The sequence below is a fragment of the Ctenopharyngodon idella genome, chromosome 17 (assembly GCF_019924925.1).
Source record: "Ctenopharyngodon idella isolate HZGC_01 chromosome 17, HZGC01, whole genome shotgun sequence".
NCBI classification, from domain to species: domain Eukaryota; kingdom Metazoa; phylum Chordata; class Actinopteri; order Cypriniformes; family Xenocyprididae; genus Ctenopharyngodon; species Ctenopharyngodon idella.
Window position 1 is genome coordinate 3,831,510 of NC_067236.1, and position 12,437 is coordinate 3,843,946.

General features: G+C 36.8%; 1 protein-coding gene across 4 annotated transcripts in view; it reads left to right on the forward strand.

The window, feature by feature from the left end:
• The window catches only part of mapkbp1 (mitogen-activated protein kinase binding protein 1), a 51,809-nt gene that overhangs the window by 33,554 nt on the left and 5,818 nt on the right, over positions 1 to 12,437 (forward strand). For all 4 annotated transcript variants that reach the window (XM_051867291.1, XM_051867295.1, XM_051867293.1 and 1 more), the window contains 15 exons: positions 3,165 to 3,290; positions 3,375 to 3,445; positions 4,249 to 4,370; positions 8,232 to 8,307; positions 8,410 to 8,521; positions 8,636 to 8,699; positions 8,804 to 8,926; positions 9,010 to 9,155; positions 9,333 to 9,379; positions 9,485 to 9,715; positions 10,083 to 10,207; positions 10,627 to 10,766; positions 10,876 to 11,061; positions 11,160 to 11,235; positions 11,346 to 11,635. In XM_051867291.1, the coding sequence (XP_051723251.1) occupies positions 3,165 to 3,290; positions 3,375 to 3,445; positions 4,249 to 4,370; positions 8,232 to 8,307; positions 8,410 to 8,521; positions 8,636 to 8,699; positions 8,804 to 8,926; positions 9,010 to 9,155; positions 9,333 to 9,379; positions 9,485 to 9,715; positions 10,083 to 10,207; positions 10,627 to 10,766; positions 10,876 to 11,061; positions 11,160 to 11,235; positions 11,346 to 11,635 (1,935 nt within the window). The remainder of the gene's footprint in view (positions 1 to 3,164; positions 3,291 to 3,374; positions 3,446 to 4,248; positions 4,371 to 8,231; positions 8,308 to 8,409; positions 8,522 to 8,635; positions 8,700 to 8,803; positions 8,927 to 9,009; positions 9,156 to 9,332; positions 9,380 to 9,484; positions 9,716 to 10,082; positions 10,208 to 10,626; positions 10,767 to 10,875; positions 11,062 to 11,159; positions 11,236 to 11,345; positions 11,636 to 12,437) is intronic.

The window sequence follows — 12,437 nt, forward strand, 5'->3', positions numbered from 1 at the left end:
AAAATTCTTCAGACACTTTGACCTGACCATGTTTTGCTTAAGTGTTATCTGACATAATTAAGATTTTTTTTTTCTGACACAGTTTAACTCTGAGATCTTGTCATATTTTATTACCATTTTTTTAAACTTATACTATATAACTATATTAATGAATGAAATGTTCAAGGTGTCTGAATAAATTCTGGTTTGACTGTATTATCAGTTTTAGTAATTTTAGTACTTTGACTAAAACTTATTTTACTTCAGGTAGTTTATTTGTTAGCTATATTTCAATAAATAATAGCCATAGTTTTAGTTAACAATAACATCAATGCTTTTGTCCCTCCTTTAATCTAAGTCCAAGTTAAATTTTCACCTTTATATTTGTCTGTTATGTTGAAAACCTTGCCTTTAACCACCACTAACTAGAATAGTGTAATTCTCTCTGGTTCTCTAAAGCTCTTGAGACTCTATTTCAGGGCCGAGGTTTTAGAGCAGGCACATTGAGAGTTATTATCATGCTCTGTTAAGTGCAGTTCAGTGTGAAGTTGTGCTGAGCATGTGTTGCCTTAGCTGGTGGTTTATATCAGGCTCAAGGCCAGACAATGAGTACAGCTCGATGAGAAACAGAACATCTGCTAGAACACACATAGAGGTACACAATCTCGCCTTCTTGCTTTCTTTCTTCTCCTGCTCTCTCTTGACGCTGATAGGGTTCTCTCAGTTTAATGGTCCATTGATCCCACCCACTTATAACAAGCCAAAAATGGCTACACATTATATTCACAGTATTTCATTTTACATTTTATGCACTGAATTGTGTGGAATGGGTAAAAAAAAGGAATGCTCAGAGTGTACTAAACTCATTCATTTTCATTATATGTTGTCGTTTAAGAGACAGAGACTAAAGACTTGGTAGCTGAAAGCATTTAAAGGGATAGTTCACCCAAAAATGAAAATTACCCCATGATTTACTCACCCTCAAGCCATGCTAGGTGTATATGACTATCTTCTTTCAGACGAACACAATCGGAGATATATTTAAAAAAATCTTTGCTCTCCTATAAGCTTTATAATAGTCGTGAGTGGAGGGCCACATTTTGAAGCCAAAAAATGCATTCATCCATAATAAAAGTAATCCACATGGCTCCAGTGGGTTAATAAAGGCCTTCTGAAGCAAAGCAATGGGTTTTTGTAAGAAAAATATCCATATTTAAAACTTTATAAACTATAATAACTAGCTTTCGGCAGATGGGCGTACTCATCGATTTGCGGTGAAAGAGTATCCTCTGACACAACGTAAAACGCGGAGGCACAGCGGATAGGGCAAAACAAAACATCGGTCACAAATTAGAAGTCTAAAACGATAATTTTTAAAGAGAAATGTCGGAGGATTTCGATATAAGAGAAGAAGAGCTTGAGTTTTTTGCCCAGCCCTATTTGTTTGAACTGCGAGAGGTGTCTAAGCTTACGATACTCCTACATCCTGCATCATACATCACTTCAGAGGTTACTCATTTGGCGCAAGTCGACTTGTGCAGTATGCGTACGGTCGTTCGAGGGAAGCTAGTTATTTGAATTGATAGAGTTTTAAATATGAATACTTTTTGGGCTTCAAAATGTTGCCCCCCCATTCACAACCATTATATAGCTTGGAGGAGCAAGGATATTTTTAAATATATCTCCAGTTGTGTTCGTCTGAAAGAAGATAGTCATATACACCTGGCTTGAGGGTGAGTAAATCATGGGATAATATTCCTTTAAATAGCAAAACATGCTTGGATTGTACCTTTTATTGTAATCTTTGTTAAAAATCCCATACATGCAATTGTGATTAGGAAATGACATGTGCATGTGCAGACTTCTGCTTGAATTTTGCAGAAATCTTTCTTTTGTGTGGATTCTGTGAGATATTAGTCCAAATTTGAAACCTTATATTGTGCAAATGCACTAAACATTAGCATTGTTATTTCAGGACACTTATAAATGGCCTAATCTGCATTCCAGATGCAGTATCTCTCATCAGGCTGTTTGTGTCTTCTGTAGATTTGCTCTTTTGGTTACTGTACCTGTTCAACATGCTCTTCAAAAAACAATTGCAGCGGTGAGCAAATGAGACCTGCTCTGTTCTAAATGGTCTGTGAGGATCTGGAGTTCTCACTAGCTGTGTTTTGATCAGCTTTTGCTGTGAAACACATCACATTATTATTTGTTTCTGCTTTGATGCCGTTAGAATATTAAGAGCTTTCAGACAGGGAATCTCTTGATAGAGATAAACGCTCATTTCACATTTGTTCTGCTTAGCATTGCAGAAACATATCATGTTCTGTTCTCACACTTTGGAAGGCACTTGCACCCACTGTGTTACTGAATCAGCTTGTGGTGTGATAAGTGTGAGAACAAACCTAGAAGCGCAGCACAAGTGTTCCTCTCGACACGGCTCGCTGGATGTCAAACTTTTTCAGATTTGCTATTCTGTTGGTATATCCTTACAGAAATGTACTGGGGGAATACCGGTGATGGTGTCAGATGACATACAATGGCTTATGGTGTTAAACGAACACCATATTCATGTACACAGCTAGGATTTTTAAAATGCTTTTAAAAAAAAGAAGTCTCTTATGCTCACTAAGACTGCATTTATTTGATCAAAAATACAGTAAAAAATGTAATATTGTGAAATATTATTACAATTTAAAATAACTGTTACTATTTGTAATATTTTTTTTATTATTACTCCATTACTTCAGTCTTCAGTGTAACTACAGAAATCATTCTAATATGCTGATTTGGTGCTCAAGAAACATTTTTATTATTATTATTAATATTATCAGTGATGAAAACAGTTGTGCTGCTTAATATTTTTGTGGAAACAATGATGCATTTTTTTTAAGGATTCTCTGATGAATAGTAAGTTAATAAAAACATAATTTATTTGAAATAGAACAGAATCTTTTGTGACATTTATGAATGAATTATTGTCACTTTTAATCAATTTATTGCATCCTTACTGAATACTGAAAGTATTAATTTCTTTTAAAAAAATTTTACTGACCCCAAACTTTTGAACAGTAATGTACAATGGTGTTTACATGATACTGCAAGGTAGAACTTTAAAAAAAAAAGTTTAAAAAGTACGATGTTCGAACAATATCTTTTACTCTCTGTATTATGTGTGTCTTTAGGGCTGAAGCTGTTGGCCACCGCCAGCAGAGACAGACTGATCCATGTTCTGGATGCGGAACAGGAATACGGCCTCCTGCAAACACTGGATGAACACTCTTCCTCTATCACTGCTGTCCGATTCGCTGGTGAGATCACTATGGCCTAGTTGAGTTTTATTTGAAAACAAATGCTGGGAGTGTTCATGTGTGACATCTTTGCTTGTTTTTTAGCTAACGAAGGGAAAGTCAGAATGATAAGCTGTGGTGCCGATAAGAGCATTTACTTCCGCACGGCACAGAAGGTGAGATTTAAACTCATCCGGTCATATTTAGATCTTTATTTTTTACAATAATTCTGCTGTTTTTATTGCTCTTCTCTAATATTAAAAAAGTAGCATTTCCCTCATTGGTCAGAAGTCAAGTCACCTTTATTTTTATAGTGCTTTTTAAATAGAAATTGTTTCAAAGCAGCTTCACAGTATTAACAGGAAGGTAACAGAATCAATGATGTAAAATTGATAGAAAGACAATAGTGTCATTATTCAGTGTTGATTCAATTCATGTCAATAACTGTGTAAAGTTCATTCATTATAAAACAAGTTCAGTCCAGCTATAAGCAGCTCTGCTGAAGACAGTAATGTCATTATTCGGCTCAATTCAGTTCAAGTTTTGTTCTTATCCAATCCTTCAGTGAGGATGAAACTAGGTCCTGAGTCAAAGCTGTCAGATTCCTCAGGCCTAAAGAAAATGTTGCCAGTGTTTCAAAGAACACCTGATTTAAAATAGACACACAAGCACTTAACACCATCCTGCAAATGAGATAACCAACGGCCGGTGATTAAGTGTTAAACACAAGCACTTTATTCTGACCTCATTCAATTGAGCGCTATTACTTACTAATTTCATAAATCAGAATTTCTCGTTAATTAATAATAGAAGAATGTTAATATTGCGTTACTCATTTGTTCCTGTGTAGGGTTTCATTAACGACGGAACAGTATTCTAAAGTGTTACCATTTTTTTACATTATATACAACTAAATTTTGATATGTAGCGCTAATATCAGTTTTCCTTGCTGAACTAATTATAAAACACCCCAAAACAGACAGAGGAGGGAACAGAGTTCACACGTACTCATCACATAGTGAGGAAGACTACCCTTTATGACATGGACATCGACCCCACGAGGAAGTATACTGTTATTGGCTGTCAGGATCGCAGCATCAGGTTTGTTTTCTTGCTTTTCTGTTCCTGATTTTTTGCAATAATTTGTATATTAGTACTAGTAATAGTACTAGTATCCTGTCCTTTTGTTCATCTGCTAGTTAAGCCTGTCTTCCAAGAAATTCCAGGCTATTATTTTGCTAATGTGTTTGTATCACTGTGCCCATGTGTTTTTGTATCTATATATACATGAATGTGATGTGACATTCCTGTGTTGTCGCAGTGTTTCGACTCATTTATGACAGTATGACTGTGTAGACAGGTGTGATGTATGTATGGACCTCATCTGACTGGGTGTTACAGTCACCTGTAGCCAGGCTCGCGGCGTTAGCAGATTATCACTCAGGTGTTTGTACAGTAGGAAGGAATTAGAGGCTCGACTGGTTAATCCACTCTCATTTAGCATGTTGTTGACCATGTGCACACACACATGCAGACACACACTCACACAAACACACACTGAGTCAGCCTGTTTGTACTGTCTGAGACACATGACCCGCCAAAATCATTAGACGCAATCTGATTGTCTCATCCTGTGATTATTTTACTGGGTAACTGTCACAAAAACATGTCCAGGTCAGATTTCAGCCTAAAAAGAAAACTAAAATGAAATTTTGCATATTAAAACATGAAGCCTACTTGTTTAGTATTTTATTATTGATTTATTATTATTTTTATTATTGTTGTTGTTTTTTTCTATACATTTTACTTTTAAGCTTAAGTGTAATTTTTATTATTCTATGATGATATCATTAAATACTTATTGCTATAAAACAGTATTTTGTATGTCTGTAGAGCAAATATTACCATAAATGTTATTGTGATGTATAAATGTACAATTAAAAAAAAAATATATATATATATATATATATATATATATATATATATTATATAAAGGGGTGGAAGAAAAAATCGATCCATCGATGCATCGCAATTCTCCAACGATTCTGGATCGATTCTGATAATTTCAGAATCGATTCTTAGCTTAGTTTTTATTCAGATGCGCGATGAAACAACAGATACGTTTTTTTTTACCATTTTTGCTACAGTATTCTGACTGATAAGTAAAGCTTTGCTGATCTTCTTGTAGCCTTCACCTTTCTGGTGTAAAGAAATTATTTTCTTTCTTAGGTCTTGTGACATTTCTCTTCCATGTGGTGCCATTGCTGACAGCATGAAATGGGAAGGGGTTTTAGCACCCTTTTATAGTCAACTGTCTGCTGGACACCTGTGTAATGAATAATTAGACTCACCTGTGGTTGAATTCTTGTTAAATTACACATTTGTAGTATAAAATTTAGCTTTGCTCCAGAGACTTTCAGTGGGGTGTACTCATTTTTGCATCATCCTAATTTGAGTAAAACTGATAATTTTGTTCTCTAAGTTATATTATTAACTTACTTTCATTTTATAAGTTATATAAAACTTAGTCTTGTCAGCAATTGTAATAATACAATGCAAATTTCTTACATTTATTTTTTCTTATATATGAGACTCTTTCATAAATATAGTCATTATTTGTGTGTGTGCGTGTGTGAGAAATAACCCGGACATGCTCTTGCCAGTTTTGTGAGATTTGCCCGACTGCTGACTTTGTCATTTTCAAGTTTTGCAATTTATTCTACAGCATTGGCACTCTTTTCCTCATTGTGTTTTGTAAGACTCACTTTGCCATCCCACACAAAAGGGCAACATTAGGAAGGAACCAACACAGCGCATGACTTGCAACTGTTTTCCTTTGTTCATTCAAACTACGGTCGCAAATTCATTCTGCACTGTGGGCAAGAAAAATGCCAGGAATGTCGTGTCTAATACAGCTGACCATTTAGTGCCTTTGTCTCATTTTCACTGGAAGCAGCATCTTTTCTATGCTGTTTGGTGCAGTGGCAATGAATGATCTTAGAAGAAGGAGGCCTGACCTATACAAATGTATCAATAGAGTCAATAGTCAGTGCTGTAGGGCTGTGTACTGGAGCTCATTCTGAGTTTTCAGTGCCTCTAATGGGCACAGACTCTTTTTTTTTTTTTTTTTTTTTTTTTTTTTTCCTCGTGCAAGTCATGTGAAGCCTGAGGGGTTCATTGGTTATGCTCCTCCCAAAGCTGGCAGTGCCTTGTTTGAACTGCTGTGAGGAATGGCAGTAGGAGGCATGATGCCATAGCGCCCCCAGGTGGCTGAGAAAGAAAGGGGAAAAAGAAAGGCTATCTCAACCAATCCAATCATTATACTACTTAAGAAGCTTGGGGTCAGTAAGATTTTTGAAATGGTTTTTTAAAGTAGTCTGTTCTGCTCACCAAGGCTGCATTTATTTGATCAAAAATGCAGTTAAAGGGTTAGTTCACCCAAAAATGAAAATTTGTTATTTATTACTTCATCTTGTTCCACACCCGTAAGACCTTCGTTCATCTTCGGAACACAAATTAAGATATTTTTGATAAAATCCGATAGCTCAGTGAGGCCTCCATTGACAGCAAGATAATTAACACTTTCAGATGGCCAGAAAGCTACTAAAAACATATTTAAAACAGTCCATGTGACTACAGCGGTTTAATCTTAATGCTATGAAGCGATGAGAATACTTTTTGTGCGCAAAAAAAAAAAAAAAACGACTTTATTCAACAACATCAAGTCATGGTCGATTTCAGAACACTGCTTCATGAAGCTTCGAAGCTTTAAGAAACTGTTGTTTCAAATCAGTGGTTTGGAGCGCCAAAGTCACATGATTTCAGTAAACGAGGCTTCGTTACGTCATAAGGGTTTCGAAATTCCAATGCTTCACGTGACTTTGGCAGTTTGATATGCGCTCTGAACCACTGATTCGAAAAAAAAGATTCATAAAGCTTCGAAGCTTCATGAAGCAGTGTCTTGAAATCGCCCATCACTAGATATTGTTGAATAAAGTCGTTATTTTGTTTTTTTGGTGCACAAAAAGTATTCTCGTCGCTTCATAACATTAAGGTTGAACCACTGTAGTCACATGAACTGTCTTAAATATGTTTTTAGTACTTTTCTGGGCGTTTAAAAGTGTTAATTATCTTGCTGTCAATGGAGGCCTCACTGAGCCATCGGACTTCATCAAAAATATCTGAATTTGTGTTCTGAAGATGAACAAAGGTCTTACAGGTGTGGAACAACATGAGGGTGAGTAATTAATGACTGAATTTTCATTTTTGGTTGAACTAACCCTTAAACCCTTAAAAAACAGTAATATGGTGAAATATTGTTACTGTTACAAAAATTGTTTTCTGTTAATTTAAGAAATTAAATTAATTTTATTTTTATAAATAATTTATTCCTGTGATCAAAGCTGAATTTTTAGAATCATTACTTCAGTCTTCAGTGTGACATGATCCTTCAAAAATCAATCTAATATGCTGATTTGCTGCACAAGAAACTTTTTTTTTTATTATTACCATACCAATGTTGAAAACAGTTGCTGCTTCATATTTTGGGGAAACCGTGATGCATTTTTTCTTCAGGATTCTTTAATGAATAGAAGGTTTAAAAGAACAGCATTTATCTGAAATAGAAATCTTTTGTTATATGTTTTTACTGTCACTTTTGATCAATTTAATGCTTGTGGACAGAGCTCCAACATGCAGCGCAGTAACGCTTCGGGCAGCATGAGGTCCTTTCCCGATCCCGTTCCCCTCTCTCCTCCTCCCACTGCTTCCTGTCTTGCCTACATGGCTTTATCTAATAAATGCATAAGGCCAAAAAAAAAAAAAAAAAGTATTAATTTCCTAAATAAAAATCCTACTAAACGGTTATGTAGTTGATGTAATTTACCTTTACATTTTACCCTCTTCCTGACCCTCAGGCGATTGTCGCAGTCATGAAGGTTTCTGATTCTTGTTTAATTGCAGGATCTTTAGCATCTGCAATGGCAAACAGAAGAAGGTCTACAAGGGATCCCAGGGGGAGGACGGGACCCTTATCAAGGTAGGCAGACCCTGAATTAAGAGATTAGGCTTTAATATTAGTTCAGATACTGCTTTTGCTCTCAGTCATACAGTTATTGATCCATCTGAATGTGTTTATTAGGTTCAGACAGATCCCTCTGGTCTTTATGTGGCCACAAGCTGCTCAGACAAAAACATCAGCATCTTTGACTTCTACACTGGAGAATGTGTAGCCACCATGTTTGGCCACTCTGGTAAGATCCTGTTGCATGTGAGATTATGCAACTAAAATGTTTTAAACTTTTTAGAATAATGTTTATACCCTGAAATCAAGTCTAAGCAGCATTGTGTTTGTTTTCCTCTTCTAGAGATTGTAACAGGAATGAAGTTTACTAATGACTGTAAACATCTGATATCTGTGTCAGGAGACAGGTAGGTGTTCTGAAATTATGTTTCTCATACGAAGAATCCATTTCTAACTATATTTTGTTCACCATATTACAGTGTTAAACATGTCTGTTGGTGTGTGTGTTCAGCTGCATCTTTGTATGGCGGCTCTGTCCTGAGTTGACCATCAAAATGAGACAACGGCTTTCAGATCTGAAACAGAACAGCAAACCTGTTCAGAAGACCCCTCCAAATAAACAACACACACTTAGGTATATAACAAATCACACTCATTAGTTGTTTTTGCAATTACACAACTCAAAACTGTGATTTTATAATGTGTTTTTTGTATCAGTACAAAGAAAGAAAACCACAGTGCCCCAGTCATTGGCACCATGTCATCTGATAGTGACAAAGACGTGGAGGAAGAGGAGGGCATTGAGGATGAAGATGAGATGTTCCCTCACATGTCATCGGGTAGCAGTACTGGCGAGGAGACAGGTAATGCATCGGACATTCTCCAGCAGTCTTACTAAACTGGTTTGGCTTGTTACATTATATCCGGCTCTTTTGGGTTGGGTTGGATCACGTTGTGTGATTTTATTGGGCGAGACTTCTTCTGAATGTTTATTTTAAGCTTTGAGAGCTTCTAATATTACTGTTTGTTTCTGTTACAAGGATCATCTGAAGAAAAGCGCAATACTCTAAATTCCCACATGAAGAAGGTAAGAAAGTCTATGACAAGTTCACATCATTTTAATTTTGATTCTCTCATTTGGTTTAATTCTTCCCCATGCTGCTCTTTAACACACTTTTTTCTCTCTTCTCAGCAATCCAACAGTTGTGAACATGAGGATTCAGGTCCGCGGCCAAGGCGGCGCTGGTCCAGGCGAATGGGCAGTATGGATCTGAAGGTGAAGTCCATGCTGGACCTGAGGCAGCTGGAGTCTTTTGCCATGCCCCACTTCCCCAGCAAAACCCATGATGTTCATAAAGATCTTCCACTGCCTAGGAACCAGGAACTGGGCAGCACCATCAGTCTTCAGACCATAGCTGCATGGGTGAGATACAGAAGTCTTCAAAGAATAGCTTAGCTACAGCTTTATATGAAAATAAACAAAACATACCCACTTGTATCTTGTAATGTGATATAATGTCCAATATAGTCTCTCTGAGCCAGACTTGGGCATAAATCAACATAAATATACTCCACTGCTCCACTGTGCCGTTTTGAACTGACCAAAAACAGTTCACTTTTCGCATGCAACAATAATAAACTGGTATGCGCCAAAGTAAAAACTCATTAGAATAATAGTGTCTGTGACATGTTGTAGAGACAACACAGAAGACATGAGTCAAATGAGAATCAAAACATCAATGCAAAGCTGTCTGTTCTGTACCTTTTTGACTTGTGTATATTTTCTGTAGGTACCTGAAGATAATGGACCAGGAGGACAAACACGTCCTCATTACATTCAGCTGTCTCCTCAAACTCCAGAGACAGAGGTGCTGTATCCTGAGGAATGTGAAGATCAAATCAGTCTTGCCGGCAGGTGAGTTTAAAAAAAAAAAATAAATATCTCTCGATTTTATGAGTCACGGTCTTTAATTCACACAAAAATGAAAATTCTGTGATCATTTACCTCATGTAATTCCAAATCTGTATTACTTTCTTTCTCCATTTTGAACAAGTTTGAAACAAAAATATCGGAGTCTGTTGACACCTCATTGTATGGAAAAAAAATAAAAAATGCGGAGGCATTTCTCAAAAGATCTTCTTTTATGTTCCACAGAAGAAAGAAAGTCATACATTTTTCAAACAACATGAGGGTAAATAACTGATAGCAGAATTTCAATGTTTAGGTGGCGTATTCCTTTAATTTGACAGTTCAAATGCATACGATGATATAAAACACCCCGTTAAGATGATCCTCAAATGTCTGTCCGCTCTCTTCTCTTTATTTGTACATAGTGAGTATCAGGTGAAAAAGTTGCCCCATGGAGTGAGATGCGCTAAAGTGAACTCTTGTCCTGAGAAGCAGAGTCCAGACAGTGCGTGCTCTATGGAGTATTCCAGCAGTCGTCTCTCTAGCCCTGAGCACCCTGGAGAAGGTAGAAAAAAACTAAACAAAAAGACTTGCACAGTCAATTTGTAAATGCAGTAGATGCAATGGGTCCTTGATAAGAAAAATGAGCAAATATTTCTGTGTGTTCGTTGTAGACTCTGAGCCCACTGAGCCACTGAGTGTAGATGGAAACTCTTCAGAACTGGATATGGAAGATCTTGATGAGGAAGAGGAGGACAGCTTAAGGAAGAATGAGGTTCAGACTCCTGTACCTCAGACCCCAGACCAGGAGGCCTTTCTCAAGAGGCATTTTGCAAACCTGTCAGACCTCAACAACCCTGGTAGGGTGTTTGTCATGTTCGCAATTTGCTTAACACACTTTTTTTTATTGTAAGTATGAGTTCTCATACATTTTTTTTTTTTTTTTTTCTTTTGGCAGAAAGTCCCACCAAAGTAACTCCAAATATCTCTGACAGCATGTCATCGAAGTTCCTTTCTCAGAACTCCACTAGCAGGTAAGACAGTCACACTGTGAACAAATCCCTTCTAACCGTGACTTCTATTCCCAATGACATTTGAGAGGAAAAACATGACATTGATCTTCCATTTTTTTTTTTTTTTGTAGAACTGCATTCTTATTCCCCTTAAACAAATGCAGTGACAGTAAAACCACCAGTGGAGTGGTGCGGCCCCTTATCTCAGAGGTACGGCCCCTCATGGAGAATAAGAGTCCAAGCAAACAGCAGGAATCCCAGGGCTCTGAGAGGACAACAGGTCAGCGTTTAATCCAGAAGAAACGCACACCCATCATGGACTCCCGCAGACTGATCAGCCCCGTAGCAAAAGCTGCTGCAAGTCACAACAGTTCTGCAGGCATGAGGAAAGCTCAATCTATCCACAACATCTCCTCAGAGGGTAAAGCAACCATAACTTGCACTACAGATTTTAGAATATTGTTTGTATTAGTTGCTCAAGGGGATCAGTCCTTGTAAAAGTGATAATCTAGATAATCTAAAGATAATCTAGTTGGGTGATTCATGGATTAGTGACATATAAGAGTGTGCACAAAAAAAGAAAAATCTTTTAAAAGGAAGGAAAAATCTAGTTTTAAAATGTCCAGGGGCCTCATTTATAACTGTTGCGTACGCACAAAATGGGCATAGAAATATGCAATTTTCCATGCACATAACGGGATTTATAAAAAAACAAACTTGCCGTAAATATGTGCGCAACGTACGGAAACTCTAGACCACGCGCGCAAATTCTTTTTTTCCTGGTGTGAGAAAAGTAATGAAGTAAACAGAATGATTTAAACTCTGTTTTACATTTGATATACACATTTAGGATGCAAAATCTAGCTTTTTTGAGTATGTACACTTTCAGGATGAAATCTACGAAAAGTTTTATAAAGCCCCAGGTCTTAGAAACACTCTTTGAAAAGTTTCAATTGACATTACTATAAGTGCACACATCTTAATAATTATGTCCAAAAAAGTTTTTAAATGTATTTTTAAACAAATTATTAAATAGACCAAGAATGAGTACTAATATTCATACTACCATTGTGCCCTTGAGAAAGGTGTGTAACCCTAAAAGCTGGAAAACCCTGCAAGACTTTTGCTTAGATTTTTGCCCTTATTTGCAGTCTGGAGGAGGCAACACTTCCAGTCAGAGTTGACAGATTTTGCAGAAAATCTCAGTGTATGATGGGCATTTT